The sequence below is a fragment of the Oreochromis niloticus genome, linkage group LG7 (assembly GCF_001858045.2).
Source record: "Oreochromis niloticus isolate F11D_XX linkage group LG7, O_niloticus_UMD_NMBU, whole genome shotgun sequence".
NCBI lineage: Eukaryota > Metazoa > Chordata > Actinopteri > Cichliformes > Cichlidae > Oreochromis > Oreochromis niloticus.
This window is the reverse complement of record NC_031972.2, coordinates 32,673,970-32,693,859: the sequence shown is the minus strand read 5'-3', so window position 1 is coordinate 32,693,859 and position 19,890 is coordinate 32,673,970. Positions and strand designations below refer to the sequence as shown.

General features: G+C 39.1%; 1 protein-coding gene across 8 annotated transcripts in view; it reads left to right on the top strand.

Annotated features, from left to right (window-relative positions):
- Positions 1-19,890, top strand: part of tcf4 (transcription factor 4) — a 235,976-nt gene that overhangs the window by 81,177 nt on the left and 134,909 nt on the right. For all 8 annotated transcript variants that reach the window (XM_025909412.1, XM_025909408.1, XM_025909409.1 and 5 more), the window contains one exon: positions 17,788-17,846. In XM_025909412.1, the coding sequence (XP_025765197.1) occupies positions 17,788-17,846 (59 nt within the window). The remainder of the gene's footprint in view (positions 1-17,787; positions 17,847-19,890) is intronic.

Sequence of the window (19,890 nt, the reverse complement as noted above, 5' to 3'; positions counted from 1 at the left end):
GTCTCTGCTGGCACACACTGAATGGGAACAGAGCTGACAAAGAGCTGAAAAACCATGCTGTTAGTGTTAAACCGCCCCAAATCTGCCAGGGTGACCGGTTCAATTCCCAGTCTACCTCAGTGGGTGGAGAAAAGCAGTGATACTGTCAGGTGGGTCAGTGTTTATGTGTGTGTGTGTGTGTGTGTGTGTGTGTGTGTGCTAGATTACATGAAACCGGCAGCTTGTTCCAGACCTCTACATCACCTGTTATTTTAGCGGTTTTAGTGTGTTTGAGATGAGCGCAGCGTGAGAGCTGTAAGTCTTACAACTTAAAGAAATAATGATTCTCAAATTGTGATGTTTGTTTTTTCAACACAAAAAGCACAAAGCACCTAGCAACAGCCAACTTCCCAAGCAGGATATTACCAAGATCAACACAGTGTCAGACTGAATAATGAAGAGAAAGCAAAGTTGCCTCTTAAGCTCTTTTTACACATGCACTGCAACCCTATACTGCTCTAGACCTTATTGAAAATAAAACTGCCTTTAACCTGCCAACTCCCAAGTACAGAGACTGCATTTGTAACTCTTCTCTCCTAAAATAGAGAATTTCCAGAAGTGAGAGCCAGTCTGAAGGGGACCACATCCTGTTGTGTGCTACATGTGAGAAGGGGAGTCTTCTGAAAGTGTCCCACCCTGACTCTCTTGACTCAGAGTGGCACGCCTTAGAGTCACATCTTGAGCCTGTACATAAACTCAAAAAGATCCATTTAGACCTGATCAAACTTTTAAAAAAAATAACTAAGCATCCCAATATTTTGATGCTTAGTTTTATTCAAGATCTTGTCCTGCTAAAATATCTTCAGTTATCAGGTCCCATTGTATCTTAAAAACCTCACAGTAGCAATAGAGCACTTCTCTCTCAGACTGCAGGTTCCTAGAGTTTTTAAAAGTAGAATAGGAGGCGGAGCCTTCAGCTTTCAGGCCCCTCTTCTGTGGGACCAGCCTACCTGTAGGACTAAGCTTAAACCTTCCCTTTATGATAAAAGTATAGTTAGGGCTGGATAAGGTGAATCCAGCACCAACAATCCTGAATCCACCCTTATGCATGACGCAATAGGCTTAGGCTGCTGGGGGGTTCCCATGATGCCCTGAGCATTTCGTCGTCACTCATCTCTTTTAACTTCCTGTATGTTTATACACCACTTATACTTTGTGACATGCAGTTAAAAAGAGTGAAATGAGGGATTGCATTAGCCAAAGCGCAGTCTCAAAACCACTGGCTATTGTCTGACAACTCTTTCGCCTTCTTTGAGTTTTTTTAAATGCATCTGCAACAGTGTCAACTACACAGAGCAGGAAGTCTTTGCTCTATACTCAAGCCTCATTTACCAATTGCTGAATTAATTTTGTTTGTCCGTACGTATTTAGGCCAAGCGGCATGAGAAGTATCAGCTAACATGAACAGGATTTCACTTTCTTGTAGCTAGTCACACTTGAACAACCTGTCGTGATCGTCAATAATAGATCGACGTGCGAATAATTTTCGTTTACATCTGAATATTGTCACTCTGCCCCTCTGGTGACCTTTTGCCTTGTTTTAATCTGAAATAAAAGAAGCATATTTCGTTGATCACAATTTGGCCTCTTGAAAAGGCAAATTGTGGTTTTAGCCAGTTAGAGGTTTTTGTTTCCCCCACTCTTTTTGTTTCCTTGCCTTTCAACTGGTGTCAGTGAAATGATGCCTTTTTGGTTTTTGAGCCTTTGAGCTTATGAAAACTGGCTGCTCCTGATTATAATTTCGGACCTGTGGTGAGTGCATTCTAGTAAAGCCAAAATGTGCCCAAAGTACAAAAGTCCTTTTGCTATTATAGCTGATTTGGGTCTGAATGTGCAAAAGTATTGTTTGTTCACAAATTGCTGTGGAAACCAGGTGACGCTGGCGCTCAGATGGCTCCTCTCTCTTCCCTCCTCCGTCCCCGTCCATTCTCCTGCTGTCCATCCATTTCCACCCTCTTCTCCCCTCCATCGCCGTGTGATGTCAGGTGGGGTCTGCCCTGCTGCGACAGAGCCGCTCTGATCACGGTCTCCCGAACAGTGTGTGGGAGCAGATATGTCATTATTTTGCAGCCAGGTGGTCATGCTGAAATCACACAGAGCACATCAGCGCTGTGATGCGGCTCCCACATCGACAGCAGTAGGCTACCCCTCATATTACAGCCGGCCAGGTGTTCAGACGCTGTCACATTTGTCTAAATACAGGCATTAAGTCTGGAATCAGGGTGGAGGAAGAGGTCTGTCAGTGATGGCAAGAGAGCAAGAATGGGGAAGGAAAAGAAAAATATGGTGGAAAGTGAGGAAAAAATCCGAAATTTGTGAAGTCGGGAGATCGCTATAGCAGATCTGAGTGGATATGAATAAACTTTAAGCTCAGATTAAGTTTTACATTAGAACCCTGCCAGTTCTTGTTGCCTAATAGAAATTAGTCCTTGCCTCTCAGTGCAGTGTTGGTTCAGTTTATCAGGAATCCAGCAGATCTGTGAAGTCAGTTCAAACCTTTTTTTTGGGCTTCATAAAATCAGATCGTGCGCTGCCCATACATACGCACTAAACACATATGACCCATTTATAAGGTTTTACATTTCTAATTTACTTTTTTCCATAGATAAAAGATTTTCTGTACCCAGCTCTGCCAGATAATTGTGGAAAAAGGAAGCAAAATGGATTTAAATGACAGAAGAAAAAATTAGGACGTGACAGAAAGACGAAGCAAAACTGATGAAAGAGAATTTAAAATATCTGTACTAGGTGGAAAAGAAAGAAGGAAAGGACTAGAAATCATCAGAGACCGACAGCCATGACAGTGACAGGAGAAAATCAGAGTGCGATGCTGAACCCCAGGATCCTTTGACCTTTGGCCTCTCCAGTCTGACAGCACCTGACCCGCTATCCGTCTCTCTGGGGTCGCCCCTCCTCCTCGCTTCCCACAGGGAGAGAGACAGGGAGGTTGAACCAGGCAGAGGAAGACACCGCCACGGTTTCAAAACGGTCCTTAGAAACATTAAAAACTGAACAAAATCAAGCTGAAGGGTTGTTATTCTTTCAAATGTGTGCAAAGCTTATTTTATTCTTATTCTACGAAAAAAACCTTGAAAATTAAAAAGCAGATAGATTTTACAAATCTGATTGCTAATTTTTAATGATGCTTGGATGCTTTCTGTATCAGTATGTGCATCAGCTACATCCTCTGGGCTACACTGCAAACACAACCTGCTAATTGCCCAAATGTTACCAAATATTGGTTCAAAATGATGCTCTGGGTCGGATTCACAGGGACTGACCCTGGCAACAGTCCTGCTTGCAACCCTCAAAGCATGAAGGGCACTCCAAGGGCGTTTTCAATGTAGAAATTAAATAGAAGTATGAAAAAGAAAAGAACAACATCATCATTCAGCATCAGGTTTTCGCATTACGATGTTTTGTATTTCGGTCATTCTGATCTGACCATATCGGTTGCTTTCTCTATTGCCTGATTAGATGATGAGCATGACTTTAGTGTGTATAACTATTTCTATTTGGTTTTAGTTCACCCTTCACTATACTTTGTTTTCACTAAGTGTGTGGTTATTGTTAGTTTTGGGTAAAATGACATCCTTCCACAACATTAGCTCTCAGTCTTTGTCAATGATGAGCAGTAACCCTAAACATATGTTGTTAAATTGTATGATTTTTAAGTTTTCTACAAAGCATGCTAACTGAAACGCATCAAACCTCGCTACCCTAAGGTGAGAAATTCAACGGGATACCCACACGATAAAACACTCCACTGGAATTATTCACACAATCTCTACCGGTGGCTTAATTTAAGACCTTGCACAAACAACCTATGTGGTTGTGTCATTCTTTCTTTCTTTCTTTCTTTGAAGAGAGGACAAAGAGGACCTTTGGACATGCACACATAAAACAAACAGTTTCTAAAGAATTATTTTTACTTGTTACAGTAAACAAGGCCAGAATTTAGCAGTTCAAAGGCATAAGACATCCTGTAAATAGACAGAGTGGGAGCTGAAAAAGGTGCAACCCGCATGAACATGGATGACACATTTGAATATTGCAGTGTGAGAGTAAAGTGTCAGGTCAGGAAACACGTACATGTATTTTTGTACCATAAAAAACCAGCCGTGTCCGCGTTTCACAGCCGGTTTGTTTCCCAGCCTTTTTCTGCTTGACACATAAAAACCTTGCGAGCCTGAACACGGTGTCTTTATTTAGTTGGTGTCAGCGAACAGCTCTCTGCTGTCTAGCTCTCACTTCTCATTGTGCTGCACTTTAATACTTCCATATTGTGCTGCTAATTCAGAATTTCACACTTTTTCTCTCATTGCTACCTCTCTCTTTGTCTCCCCACGTCGTTCGCCTTCCGTCTCAACCCCGAAGACAAGAGGAAACGTGTTAAATCCACCTCTAAGAACCTTTTTAATTCAACATTAGCAGTCGTCATCTGTCTGCCGAACAATGCTCAAACACAATTTACAGCTACGACTGGAGCATCCCACCTTTGTTTACTCCGCAGCTAAATATTGTTCTATCAATAATGGACTCCAAACACAGAATCAAGCTTTTAGTTGTTGGTAATCCTGAATGTTTTACAGGAGATTTTTTTCCCTCTCTTTTTGCTGTGTTTTATTGTCTTGGGAGCATAATTGGAGTGTGTTGTTTTCTTCATTTGTTTTAGGTTTTAGGAGGAACATGGGCTCAGTGCCTCGTGGATGTAACTCCAGATGCTCTTGTGTCCGAGGTATTTGTGGAAGTGCTGCCCAAAATCCTCAAGACAAAGACAGCAGATATGGCAAGGAAACTAGAAACCCCGGAAAAAAATTCAAGCCCTTCAAATTTAACATTCAGTGACACGAAAAGCAAGAAGGGAGGTTAAACTGTTAAAAAAAAAAAAGATTATGTCCAAAAAGGCAAACGCCACATCAACGCGGCAGTCTACCTACTGTACACCTCCTGCTGTGTTTCAGGTGCCATGTTTTCTACCTCCATCCTCCTGTACAATCAGAGCGAAATGAAGACAGACTGATAAACTCACGGATGGCAATGTGAACGTTGCCAAATCGAGTCAGACCCGGACCAAAGTAAACGCCGTGCCACGGAGTGAGAAAAGAGAAGGAGAAAAGAGAAGGAGGGATGGAAGGAGAGGGGGGGGGAGAGGAGATTTGGGGCTCTAATGCCAGCCTTATGCGTCTTTTAGTCGTTTCCGCCGTCGGGGCTTGGCACCGGCACGGCGTTGTCAGCCAGCCAACAAAAATCTGCAGTGCCTGCCGCATTTCAGCAGCCCTGTTTTGTCTGAGCCCAACACACACACACACACACACACACACACACACACACACACACACACACACACACACACACACACACACACACACACATAGAGAAAACACACCGCGACGCACTCGCGACGCATACCCACGTTTTGCTGCAAATCGACGACGTTTCGAAGCTTCGTAGAAGAAATTTTTGAAATTGAAGTCAAATGAAATCATGAAAGGAAGGAAAATTTTTTTGCCCTTCTCTATGAACGTATTTATCGCTACGTCATATACACAGCGTGCTGCCTGTAGAGCGTGCTGCTCGTGGAGCATTCATCTGAATAGTTGTGTTAAAGTCCTGCTGTTTGGACAGTTTGGTAGCGTCGCCCTGTTCGTCGCCTCGTTGTTGTTTGTGTTGTTTGTCTATTGATTCCAGGGTGGAGGAGGGGTGAGCAAGGGTGTTTGGATGCAATGAGCGTGGGGTGGGGGCTTTGGATAATGAAGGCTGTTTGGTTACAAGGGAGGGGGGGCCTGTTCTTTGGGTCTCATTCACATGAACAGGGAGCAAGTGTGGTGGCTGCAGCTGAATTTTCAGTCTGTCTGCACGGTCGCACAAACCAACCGACTCTGAAAACATCAGTGGTCATAGACCAAGAAATTCTTTTTACTTTAAATTGTGATGCTTTTAAAATGATCAGACACATTAAATTTACCTTCTTTCACAAGTTACTTAAGTCGCCTTGTTGCTAAACTAAAAATAAGTTCCTGTAAGTGGAGGTAAATGGTTCCCAGCAGAGCTTCTTTGGCTATGTCCCAGTGCCATAGTGTACCATGTGTGCTACGGAGACTCTTGTGTTTGAATCACAATCCCTTTGTGGTAAATATGTGATTGTGGTCTATATTATAATTAACTTGATTTTACATGCTGATTTCCTTTATAAAAGATCAGAAAAACTCAAGAGGAAGGTTTCTTATCTAATGCACCATATTTACTCTCCACTGTTTTATGTGAGGATGACATGGCTGCTGGTACGTTTGCTGAGAAACTGCAGTGGTTAGCTTCCAGTTTGGTTAAATCTTCCCCTCCAAGGAAAGTCAGCAAGCAATGAGTGGAGAGGTGCTACTAATATCAGATTACATGCAGTGAGTTCAAACAGGTGTTTATGTCTTCTTTTAATGGCAATACTTTTAAAACTAGTATTACCCAACACTGTATACAAATGCCATACTCCACCTGTTAGTGGAGGCGGAGTCAGTCAGGTGTATAAAGGGCAGTGAATGAAGGATAGAGTTTTGCGAACTTAAAATGCTTAAAATTATTATGGAGGCTGGAGGAGGAGGGACACATGCCAGGCAACTTTGAATTAGGAACATTAGCTGTAGAAGCATTAAGGAGAATAAGTCACATGGGACTGTATTATTTTGGTAATAAATATTGGTTTCATTGGTTCAGTAATATGTTTTTTGCCGGATGGTTTTAAAACACAGGACTTGTGGAAGGTTTTTGGGTTTTTTGCTAATTTTTTTAAATGTGTGTTTTTGGTGGCAGATGTTGTTTTTGGATGCTGGAAGAAGAAACAGGATTTTGTTCATCTTATAAACTTTGTGTTGGTAATTCAGGTTCTTTTGTGATGAGCGCTGTTTCACCGTTGAAACTGTGTGTTTGTTTTTATATGAGCCATGGTCATCACGCAGGTTTTGTGTTTTGAAATCATGTGTTGTACACACAGCAGCAACTTTCTCTAAAAAAAGTTACTTTTTACCCCACAGATTCATGTGCAGAGATGCCTCAATGGTCACCTCTGTTCACTGCAGCAATGCGTCAGTGCGTGCAGCGTAATGCTGTGGTAAAGTGGCTAGACCTAATCTATGTGGTTCTGTGTATCAGCACAAGAGATCTAACCACAGCTAAGATAAACACAACTCCCTAAATTCCTCCAATTTTTCAGCTGTTTAGTTTGATACACATACCAGATGTGTCAGTGGTACTGGATACTGTAGAAAGTCTTCACAGGGAGTTTTAAATTATTTTTGTAATTCATTGTGGAAAATACTTTGATTCATAAATTTAAATGTATTAATAAAATTGAGGTTCACACAGTGGATCAGCAGGGGAACCTCTTAGAGCTGTGTGATGAACATCTGGACGAATGGAGACAACCTACCAAAAAGCTACAAATTCCCTTTAGCACTTACATTTTCACACATTAAGTCAAGACAGAAACATATCTCTAAGAACCCTGCAGCAACATTATGTTAGATAGACAGACAGATGGATGCTGTAAGCATCTTCTGATAACGAAAAGGATGTAAAGTACAGTATTGTGACATAGACTGTTCTTGCTTTCCTCTTGCTCACAGACCTCTGTGATCATGTGGGAATTTTATTCTCTGTGAAATATCCAATTCGCCATATCTGTACTCGCAGCAACATCCATGGCTTCAGACTCCTCTAAATGTTAGATTTCAGACAGCTCGTGGCTCTGTATGATGTCACTGAGAGCAAAAATCCCCAATATGAAACCTCTCAGAAGCCCCACCCACCTGCTGTTTACACCTTCTGTTTAACAGGATTCAGCCAATCAGATAAGAGGGAGGGGAAAGCCAGATAGACAGAGACAGTGGATGAACACGGGGCCTGCACCAAGGCCCAATATAGGATGAATAAGGTTTACTGTGAATACTTAAACATGCAGACCTGCTCTAACAGAGTCCAAGAGTAAACAATGACATAAAGTACAGCATTAAATAACAACTCTGAATACTAACAACTGATTTTTTTTTCTTGTAAATTCCCAACTTATTTTTCCGGATCTAACTTCTCTCTCTTCTCTATAGTAAGGAAGCACACACATATAAAACAGTGAATCCAGACTCCAATCAGCAGTCTGATCTGTTCCGCTATGGCTGAAGGTAGATACCAACAGATGCAGACTCGATGCTGCGTCTCTCAAGTCGTTCTCGTCGCTCGTATACGTTCATCTGTTGTTTGATGTATTCACTCGCTGTGGTGCCAAAGCATCAATGCCTGCTGGGATTGAAGGGTGGCGGTGTGTGTGTGTGTGTGTGTGTGTGTGTGTGTGTGTGAGTGGGGGGGATTGTCTGTTACTCATCGACCATCGTCTGTTAAATTAATGTTGATCTCCCCCCTAAAAAATGTTACGCTTTACACTGGAAGACAACACCATGAATAAATAGGTGTGTAGATGGCTTCAAATTCAGAGCTGGCAGCGCGGTTTCAGAGTGTCTGTTGGAGTGTGTGATTGTGTGTGTGTGTACGTGTCTGTGTGTGTGTCGCTACCTTTCAGACTTTGTAGAAACTTCTGGACCGGTGCCCGGTGGTGTCATGGAAACGCTTGAATCGCTCAGAATGATTCATGTCTGCACAGTCCAACCCTCCCCCCATCACACACACACACACACACACACACACACACACACACACACACATTCATTCGCAGGAAGAGGGAGTTTAACCCTTCTTCTATCCATCTTCATCCCCCCCACCACCTCTCCATCTCTCCTCTTTCTTTCCTCTCATCTCATCTTTGCCATCCTCGTCAAATCGCGCTATTAGTCACATACTTTATTAAAATGGACCCATTATATGGGTGTCAGAGGAGATCATGTCTTCTGAGTGTTTCCTTTCACGCAGAAAAAGACTTGATGTCTCTCTCAACCTCTGAAAGAAAGAGTCAAGACGCCGACGGTGACTCCTTCAACAACTCCATCTTGCGGTTTTCATCTTTTGCTGCCTGCTGAATCAGAAAGAAAGAGTAGTAACTGATAGCTGTCAGATGTGACGGACACGATGGAGCGTGCAGAATGAAAACAGAGAAAAGCGCCTCTTCTCTCCTCTAACAGCTGATTCCAGTGACTGACAGGAAAATGGCTCTGTGGCTCTGCGCTCTCTCCGCACTGTGGTTGCAGTTATTGCTGCTTACACAGTAACTGATGTTATCACTTTGTTTGTTGTGCTGCAGTTAATGAAACTTTATTAAAGTAATTAAGATTAACATTAACATAGCAGAGCTAATTAATGAAGAAGAAAATGCAAACCCTCATTTACACAGTAGCCTTATACTGATCTGAAGATGTAGAGTGGATTGCTTTGTCTCGGACTTACTCTTCCTTTCTGTCTCTTATTAGAAGTGAATGAGCTCTTTACCACGAGTCGGTTTACACATTGGCCACAGGAAGTAAAAATGTTTCATGCTTCCTGCATTACATGTCCAGGTGTTTTTGCGGTGTACGTGATATCACATTGGTATTTTTCCTGTAACATCATCATTACTGTTCCATTGCAACTGAGCGATCACAGTGAAATTTTGAGGAAAAAAAGATTGCATTGGGAGACATTTGCTTTCAGAGCTTTCCCTGAGAAAGGCTTTCTGACAGCAACACTTTTAAACAGAAATACGTAGATGTAAAGAGCGACAAGGCCGGTGTAAAGTGCAAGCTGTGGTGGATGAATGGATCCATTTCATCTGGGAGATTATGTTTTTGTGTTGCGTGTAAAACCAAAATTCTGTATTGATCTTCTCACAAATGTTAACCATGTTTTAGAAAACTTTTTTTTTTTGGCAGAAAGCCCTGAAGACAAGTTTCTCACATGTGTCAAAAAGTATTAAGATGTGCCTTGACCTATGTCTGGATGCAAGAAGCATCTGTGGCTTCACAGAGGCTAGTATCCTGTCCAACTCATTACTTTTACACTACAGCAGGTGTAGACTGTCATTGATTTATGGAAAGTATTTCATATTTTACAGGTCTTTTTTTTCTTGAATTTGCAAAGCTGTGACATGACAAATTTGTCAGATGTATTTATATGCTTGGAGAAACTTTAACTACTTACTTAACATCTTCTCAGTCACACCAACTACATGACTCCCAAGTCCTTTTCTAATTAGTGTTTAGAGGGTAAAAGTAACTTTTCAGGACATTTGTGCTTTGATCCACCAAGGTTTCAGTAAATTTGACAAGTATGCTAAAAGTAGTGCATAACCCAACACTGTTCCTGGGGGTTGTCAAGTGTCAGTGTCCTGAGATACACATACCTACCATCTATTCAACAGGAAAGACACAGGTGTTATAAAAGTGCTGTATACTTTAGATATTGACTCTTGCATTTTGCCTGACTTTCTTAGCACTCTGAATGCCCCTGAGGACAAAGTTTGGCAGCACTTTAATGAACCTCAATAAAGATATATATCTGCTTATCTACTGTAGTACAAGTCATTTCAGATCTTATACCGAGTTTGTGCCAGTGAATGTAAATGAAGACTTTGAAACTACAAATTTTTTTATCACTGTTGTGTATCAATCATTACTCTTGTCCTGGCTCTTTTTTGCTGTTTGCTTTAAGGAAGTAGAAATAATGCTGTATATATGCAGCTTTAAGCTAATATTTTTAAAATGGTAAACTTAGCATATAAAGAAAATAGTTCCTACATGAACAGGATTATTGATTTTTGTGACAGAAGGTTTCAAAAATATATTTTGGTTGTCTTGAGCACCACAACACAACCACCTAGCTCTGTTATAATAAAGAGAAGGTGGACATCTCTACAACCAAATACACACCAAAACAATCTGGATGGACACATAGCTCTACAGGCCAGAGGAAAATTATGTCAATTTGATTTTGTGATGACCCGTCCTTTTAAAAACCTGGCAGTTTGATGTCATGTGAAGTGAAAATAATGGGAACTGGCCTTTGTACAAGGACTGAGGCACTGATGAGGCAGACTCTCAAAATCTGAATCGAGCCTAGGTGACTATGAGTAAGTTCAGTTAAGGGCCTGTTAACAAGCTGTGTCATTATAGCTAATACCCCAGACAAGCTTCCCGGTTACTGTTGGCTCTCAGTTTGTAATGGAGCTGATTTGTACTTCGCCTCAGTCTCTGTGCATTGTGGATTAGCAGGGATTTGGTCTTGCTGCCTCACCGACTTCTCTATGGGCTTTTATACAGCGGAGTGGACTGACTTTGCCACCTTTTGTACCTCTGCAGCCAGCATAGTCTAACAAGTGCCAGTATCTTTACCTCCTTCTCACAGCCAACAATCTTTAGGTTTGTTTTCTTGGGAAAGTAAATGTCTTTGTGGGGTTCCTGAGAGAAACGCAGAGGTTTGTGGAAGTAAAGGCATCTTCTGAAATCTTCTTTGAAGGGTTCTTTTAAGACTTGAGACTGTTTTTGAATTTTTCTGACATGCTAGGGACAAAAAGAGATGACTGTCACTGTCAGAGTATCTGGGGAAAGCAAAAGTTTCATGGTTACTCATCAGCAAAGAAGCTCTTGATGGAACTTGAAAGCCTGAAGAATATTTGTTTGAGGGTTTGTGAAACAATTAGAAAGGCGTTTTCATGAAGCCTCGTTCCCTCGAACCTTTTATGCGAGAGCTCCTCCAGTCATTAAGATTTATCAGAGATTTGTAAAATTTGAAATCCCTTTTTAAGTAAGCTTTCTACTTACATTATTATATTCCACAAAAATGAAGTGTTTGCACAAAGAACAGAAAGCAGCAACAAGTTAAAATAAAAAATCGGTTTATTGGACAATTAAAGAAAGAGGAAGGGAGCAAGCATTAAAAACATGTTTATCACACCACGATATCTTTTATGAGGCTTCATCTTACATTTAAGTAAAACTCTGAACATCCTTGAGTCCTAGAAGCCTAGACCTGAGATCAACTCAGCTTTGTAGAAAAAAAAAGACTTCCATGGTTTACGAAGGAAGAAACAATAAGGTTAGTTTGTCTCTGCACAAACAAAATACAATGCCTGAACAGCCATTGATTGTTAGAGGTTGACAGAGCTCTTAACAGTTTTCTATAGGGTCTTTCAAGACCGAACTCCTAAACCCTAAAGTTTCCTAGAAGAACTGACGTTGTTCGAGAACCCTACTGAGTCAAAAAGGGTTTTTTGACCATCTGTATTTTTAACCATGAAAAAGCTTTTGAAGAGGAGGGCCTTTGTGGTTTTAAGGACTTGAAATAAGGAGATTGTTATCAGATCAAATGGACTGTTTTAAAAAGTGGATTCATTTGGCTGATTTATCTGAGATTATCAAAAAAGTTAACTGAAGTACTTTACATTTTGTAAGTTTAAAAAAAAAAGCAAGATTAGTTGAGTTATGTTTTTTTTCCTCAAGAGACAAAGGTTGAACCAAAAGGTGATTAAAATGTGCATCACAGAGGTGAACAATATATTTTTTAATTGTGTAACTGTATTTCATTTTCTCGTTTTCAAATAAACAAAGAAATGCGGAATTTTAAACCTTATCATGGAAAAATATATTTGTTTATAAAAAGCCTTACTTTATACCAGAAATGAGAGAAAATAAAAATGGAGCCGATTAAATACATTTTGGTCTTTTAAGAAAATGTTCAGATTTTGTCATTTTTACATTTTCTCCTGATATTTGTATTTTTTTTTTTCCCACGTCCATAAAAATATATCAAAGGAGGTCCTTCATCTGCTGCAAAATGGAAAAAAAATCAGTTGAGGAGAAGAAGTTTTATACCAGTTATATCTCAAAAGGCCTCTTTTTAAAAATCCACTTTAAAAAGCATTTAATTAAGACTTACTTTGTGTTGTGACGGCTTTATATATTAATAAACTCTCCTCGTTTTATCAAGTAATAGACTCTTTGGTTCAGAAATCTTTTTCAGTTCAAGGCAGTGAAATGAAATGCTTCTCTGTGTGTGTGTGTGTGTGTGTGTGTGTGTGTGTGTGTGTGTCCATTCATGGTATACTGTGACAGGGTGTCTGATCTGGAAGGCTGACCCTTCCCATCCTGTTTACTCCATCCCTGCCTCCCTCTCCCCCTCTGTCGCTCTCTCTCTCCCCCTCTCTCTCTCTCTCTCTCACTCACTCGCTCCTTCTTCCTTTTTTTAATGCTGCTCTTTCTTTTACAGCCAAATTAAAATACCAGGGATTTTTGTTTGTGTGTGTAATACATGAGCTCAGCCTGCAGAGGTGGTGGAGGTGAAAAGGTCAGCATGTTGAGACAAAAGGGACGAATCGGGGTTGTGCGGTTGTGAAAGCCTCAATTCAGAATCTATTTTTGTTGCATTTGTTGTAGCGTCTGCGTTGGGGTCACTGTTAATTGATACACTGTTGTATTTACTGGATTATAGAAATTGCTCAATTGTAAAATCATATAATTTGCATCACCTTTTAATGTTTTGATGAAGGTATAAGCTCTAAATAATAATATTTCATTTTTAAGAAAACAAAGATGCACCTTACAGCATATTATTTACCACAGCTTAAAGAGTGTGTGCAGACGTGGAAAAGCTGTCAATCGCAATACTAACATATCGGAAGGCACACATAAATCTACATTTTTGCCAGTTGATGATGCAAAAAAAGACAAAAAAAAAAGCTATTCTTTTTTTCTCTTTTTTTTTTGCTGTAGCTTTTGACAATTCCAATAAACCTAAAAGACTAAAAGGAGATAGATGCATGGAAATAATGTTATAGGCCAAGTCTTGTGGGATTACCTAATTCTTTAGCACCGCTTGTGTGTGTGTGTGTGTGTGTGTGTGAGTGTGTGTGAGTGTATCCGTAGATAGGGTACATACCTATTGCCCTACGGGTGTATTCACAGCATGTACATAAGTATATATATAGGTAGTTGTATACGTAAATAAAATGGTGCTCCAGTGGGTATTTTAGGGGACAAAACTCATGCCAACACTGGCACTCATCCATTTTAATGGCCCTCAAACGGACAGAGGTAATGCGAAAAGACTGAGGGCTGGATCCCTGTTATGCTGGCCTCTCTTTTTATTATACAAAATTTGGGGGGCCTTCAAACAGACAAGTGTGTTTGTCGCCTAGTAGTTTGGACCTATAATCACATAGTCATATAATATAGCAAGACATTATTACATTAATCATTATTTCCAGTGATTAGCAATTATTACCTTCTATGAGTATTTGATCAATAAAAATAAAAGAAAAAAAAGCAGAAACTGAAAAAAATGAATACAAAAACATTTTGTTGTATTTTGTAAAAATTGTTCTACTTTTCTTGACAGTTTATCCTTTTAAGTCTTGAAATTGAAATTGTGTCTCCAAAAATGATAGCTACTTTTAAGGAAGCTGGTAAGCCTGAGGATTATCCATCCTTCCATGCTGGCATTTACATTGTGTACACAGTTTTCATAAGAAATTTTGCATTTTAATTGTGCAGTGGTTGAAAGATTTTTGGATTCGTTGCAGGCAGTGGTATTCACCAGAGGTGCGTGCAGTGTCAAATCTAAATAGGTATTTGTTTGTGTGTGTGTGGTCCTGAGTTAGTATTTTTGAATGCATGTGCTCGATATATTTCGGTACCGTGAAAAGTACATTTGTGTGTATGTGTGTGTCTGTGTGTATACAGAGCTGTGTGTGTGTGTGTGTGTGTGTGTAGTACATATCAACATTGGTCTGAGTGTGTGCATCTGTGCTAGTGATTTCTAGTACTTGTGTGTATGTTGTGGTGTGTGTGTGTGTGTGTGTGTGTGTGTGTGTGTGTGTGTGTGGGAGTCTTTGTATACATGCCAAACCGGTCCAGCTGGCATCAGTCGTAGCTGAAGCCGAAGCCGCCGTATCGGTCACACACACACTCTCTCTCTCCCGCACACACACACACACACACAGTCGACCACATTCCTATTCTGTACGCCTGTAATTATCAACCTCTTCTGCATCGACTACCATGTTGGCGCGTATTCAGCGCTGGTCTATACACGCCTGATTCCAACCCTTCACTACGTACACGCTTCATTTTCCTCCACACACGCTTGCAGTAAAACCCCTCCATTTCATCTCATACGACTGCACTGACAGCAGAATGTAATTACACACTAACTGTGGTTTGATATTTAGACTGGCTCAAGATTTAAGGTTTTATCCAAAAAGAAGGTCTGCGTGGTAAAAATAGGCACCGGAGTGGTCCCGCAGCTCAGAGGGGAGGAAAGCCTGTTCAGAAGCTGGAGAGGAAATTAGCTTTGTTGTCTACACGCAGCGGTGCATTTTTCGAAATTCATCAGACACCTTTTTCACAGCCAGGCACGCTCAGTTTGTGTATTAAAGTGATGGTCGGTTACCTGCCAAAGAGGCTTCACCTTCTTGTCGTGTACTGATCAATCCTTGGCCTGCATTTAAAGAGCTCTGATGTCTGATTTCAATCAAACACGTTTCAACATGTTTGACCGAAGATGTTCTGTAATAACTAATGGGTAGGTGAGGGTGTTGTTTTCTTCTTACATCTATTAAATCTGTATCAGATGTTGCCTTGGGCTTTAAGGACCTTCAAGTCCAACAACAGAAACAGAAATCATAGTTTCTGTACTGTTTATAAATGAAATTAAAGGAAACTAAAAAGAGCTTTGCAGTATAACTTTAAACCACTAAGAAATTTGAGTTCTTGAAGAGAGTTACGTGAACATGATGCCTTGCAAGGTTTTCAAGAGATATGTTGAATGTTGGAGTTTAGCCACAACTTTCAATAAATGGAGATTTAATATTAAGTGATAATCATGGAGAAATATGTCATACATTTGCCATAATATTAAATGCTAAATTAATCGCACAAACCCTAAATTTTGTAGGATCCAACTTTTCCTACAGGGCTTTGTTAAATCTTCACAGTGTGATTCCAACATTTTTGATGGAAACATTCTCTAATGTAGGATTGCAGTAGCAGTAGGCTGTTGCCAGGTTGAGCAGAGACAGGTTGAATTTCTCTGGCTGGTTATTGAAATTAAGATCTCTTTTTGTAACTTCATTAATTTGAAACTACTGTCAACATGTGTAAAATATGTATATGTATGTGTATATATGTATATATATGTATATGTATACATATATATACATACATACATACATATATGTGTGTATATATATATATATATATATATCTATATGGAGAGAGAGGGAGAGAGAGAGAGAGAGATGTGTATATATAGATATATATTTCACAATTTTTAAGGCATAAGAAGAAATGTTCTATAAATATTTCTCTGAATGCTATAATACAATATAAATATAAAACCTCTCTAACTACTGAAGTGGAAATTTTGTGTTCTTTGAGGGAAAAATCCTTATTTTGGGAAAACAACAATTAAACGTATGTAGTGTTAAATTTTTTTTTTCTTATTGTGAAACACTGCTTACATGTAAAAATATTTAAGTAACACATAAAAATTCCTAGATAAGTACTTACATCAAGACAAATATTTAAATGTTCAAAAGACGAAGTGGAAACACATATACAACAAAATGTGACTTTTCCACTAGTTTGTGGGGAGATAGTGTGGAAGCAAAATGGCGAAATGGACCAGTGAAACTGGATTATCTTCATTTTCTAGAAAATGTACATATACCATGATTTTGAATTTATTTGTGTCACCAAATCCCATACTGCAGTTCTATATGCTGATTACAGAGTCTTGGTTTTCAGCTTCCTTCCAAGTTGCCTGGTGGCTGTTGGTTGATACTTGCTGTAAAGTCATTTATAAATGCTTATTTTTTTCCCCAAATCATATCATTGTCAAAAACTTTGGAGACTGAACTCTAAGTGTAAAATTCATCCATTATTTGCTGCCTTCAAAAAATCCCACAATGGAATGCAGAAAACAGTCTGCATAGCCTGAACACAGTAGTATGCAACTGCTCAAGAATTGACTATGTTCTTCAGTAGAATTGGTTGCCTAGCGAGTGCACTAATTAGTCTCTATGGAACATCACTGTCCAAAGGGACAAAGATGGGAAAGAGCAGAATAATACCATATATGGCAAACCATTAGAGTTGGCAATGTACTATATACATCTTCACTCGTAAATTCACTAGGAGAGTTCAGTTTTCTCCGTGAAGCCGGTTGCTTCTTCATTTTTCTGTTCAGCTGAACACTCGATTTTTTTTTCTCACAGTTTGTTTTGTCTGGACATGCAAAGAAACTAAATCTACACCTAAAAGAAAGTGGAGAATGAAAGTGTTGATTTTGTTTTTGTAGCACAAAGCCCTTGCCTTTCTGTATGTGGATCTATGCATTGCAGGCATAGCAGATGTCCGTTTTGTTGTGCAGAGAGATCAGCGAGCAGAAAACATACAGAGCACACACACTGTCTGTGATCAGGAAAACTGGCTTTGGCTGTTTCTACAAAAAGACTTTTTTCCGTGGCTCCTTGTGAATGAATTATCCTTTAAATTAATAGATGAAAAACTATAGCACACTTCTGATGTTCCGGGGAAATATGTTCCTATTGTTGGTGATGGTGAGAGCATGTGACAAAGGGCAACTTTGCCTGGACCTGATTGTACTGACGCTGTGTAGTGTTATTGTGTGAACATGTCTTTTGAGTTGATTGATCTGTTAAAGCTGAATAATTTCCACACCAGTAATTGTTTTTTGCTTCCTGTAGTTATACAGATCAGTCTTTGTTAAGCTGATTGCTTTTGCCAACTGCCTAACTCCCCTTTCTTCTTCTTCCTCTTCCAGGTAAAACAGAGAGGAGTTTGTACTCATACGGCAGAGAGTCCAACCCACACTGCCATCAGGTCAGTCCCAATGTAAATGTCTTCTTTTATTCAACCAGTTTCAGTCATCTTTATTGCTTCTTTTTTGTTTTTTGATTGAGACAAAGCAGTAAATATATTTAGGCAAAGCAGAGCAAACTCTGAGTTTGATTTGGTATCAGCAGTAGAGGATGTTCAGCTCTAGAGATGAGAGGTTTAAGCACCTAAATCTTTACTTGTGGTCGTGGACTTTTGCCTATTAACTGTGGAACGTGGCCTGAAGGAGAGACCTAGAGTGCACTAAAGCCATTGGTGCTTTTGGTAAATGTCTCCAGAATAACATGTAGCATGTCGCCAGTGCCCACCTTATGCCTTTTTGCCCACATGTACTACCCACTGGGTAATAAAGATTATAGAGGATTGTTCTAATGTGGCCCTAAACAAAAAACAGGGGGGGGGGGGGGGTTCTAAAGTGACTTTTTGGAGTTGGATGTGATTTTTGATCTCAGTCACTTATGCTGTAAAAAGAGGAGGAAGTTGACATCACCATAGTTTTGTAACCATCATTAAACATTTTGTAATAACCATTGTTATTAAATGGTAAGCTGATAGATGACTATTTTTTGTAAATAGTTCTTTTAATGTATTAATTTTTTAAAAATAATTAGTAATGTTAAAATGTATGTTTATGTCATTAGTTTGTTTGTTTTTGTGCACTTATACCAACCACCGTGTCGTTCTTAAACCTGCTCAAACACTCTCTTTGCCTAAGCCAAACCAAAAAACCAGAGAAAGTCAAAGTAGATAAAAGGTGCTAACAAAATTAAAAAGCAAACATAAACCACTAAAGTAGTTGTTAAAACTTTTGATTTACACAAGTACCTCCACCCTGCCTAGTCTTATGTTTCCTTAAATCAAATATTACATCTTAATCGCTATAATGCTTCATAATAATATTTATAATAACATAAATAGTATAAATATTTGAATTAATTAAAAATATTTATAACATTTATAACTACTATGATAATTTTTATAAACTTCAGCTTCAGAGTTGCAGTAAACATCAGAAAGAGTCCAGCGGTCTATAAACTAGTTAACAAACAATGACATCAATTAATTGTTTATTAACATGGAATAATTATACAGGTATAGTTGAAATTTTATTATTAATTATTTATAATCATTTATTATCTTTTTACAATGGCTATTTTGAAGTCATGGTTTTTTGGCCACTGACATCCAAACACATGGGTTTATGTGATGAACAAGGTTAACCAATCAACCCAAATCAGAATCACAGAATAAAAATATCCTCAAGTACAAGATGACTTTTCAAAAACAATGTAATATATTATATGTCAAATTACTGCTTAAGGTTTTGAAGGTATGATTTCTTTGTATTGCTATTGATTGTGCACACATTTTTTTATCTTACAAAGGTGCAAAAGAGTAATCTCCCATCAGACAAAGAATAACATAATCTTACCAGTGGAGTTTTTATGTCCATATAGCATTTATGTTTTTCTTGTTAATGTAAGTTTACTCTCCTATGAGCTGTTGGTTAGTGTGGCTTTGCACTGCTACATGTTAGCTCACTCTAACATTTAACTTTTTTTCCCCCAATTGTCAAACAGTTTGTTTAAACTCATGTCCCTTTGTTGTTCCTGTAAAGAGGATTCATGCAAATTTGCAAAGTCGACTTGTTGGCTGATTGTAGACGCTGTTTCTTGCATAATTTATTTCATTCAGATAGTTATTATTGTGCAACAGCTACCAATCACTCTCTGAAAAGTTGGGAACCTACATTTGCAACTTTTTCGGTGTCTTAATATCCATGCATATATTCATGTGCCGTCATTTAAAGTCCACATAATAAAAGCTATAGAATACTCTCAGCTTGCTATGTGTCAATCATCCTCGTGACTACAATAAACAACAGCTGTTACATATTTTTTTGTATAATTTTAATAGAGATGTTTAACTTTATCTAACTATTCCCAACTTCATTAAACAAATAGTTATTAATTTTAACTTTAAGGACTACTGTTTTCAAAGAAAAATGTATCACCAATGGTAGCACCAG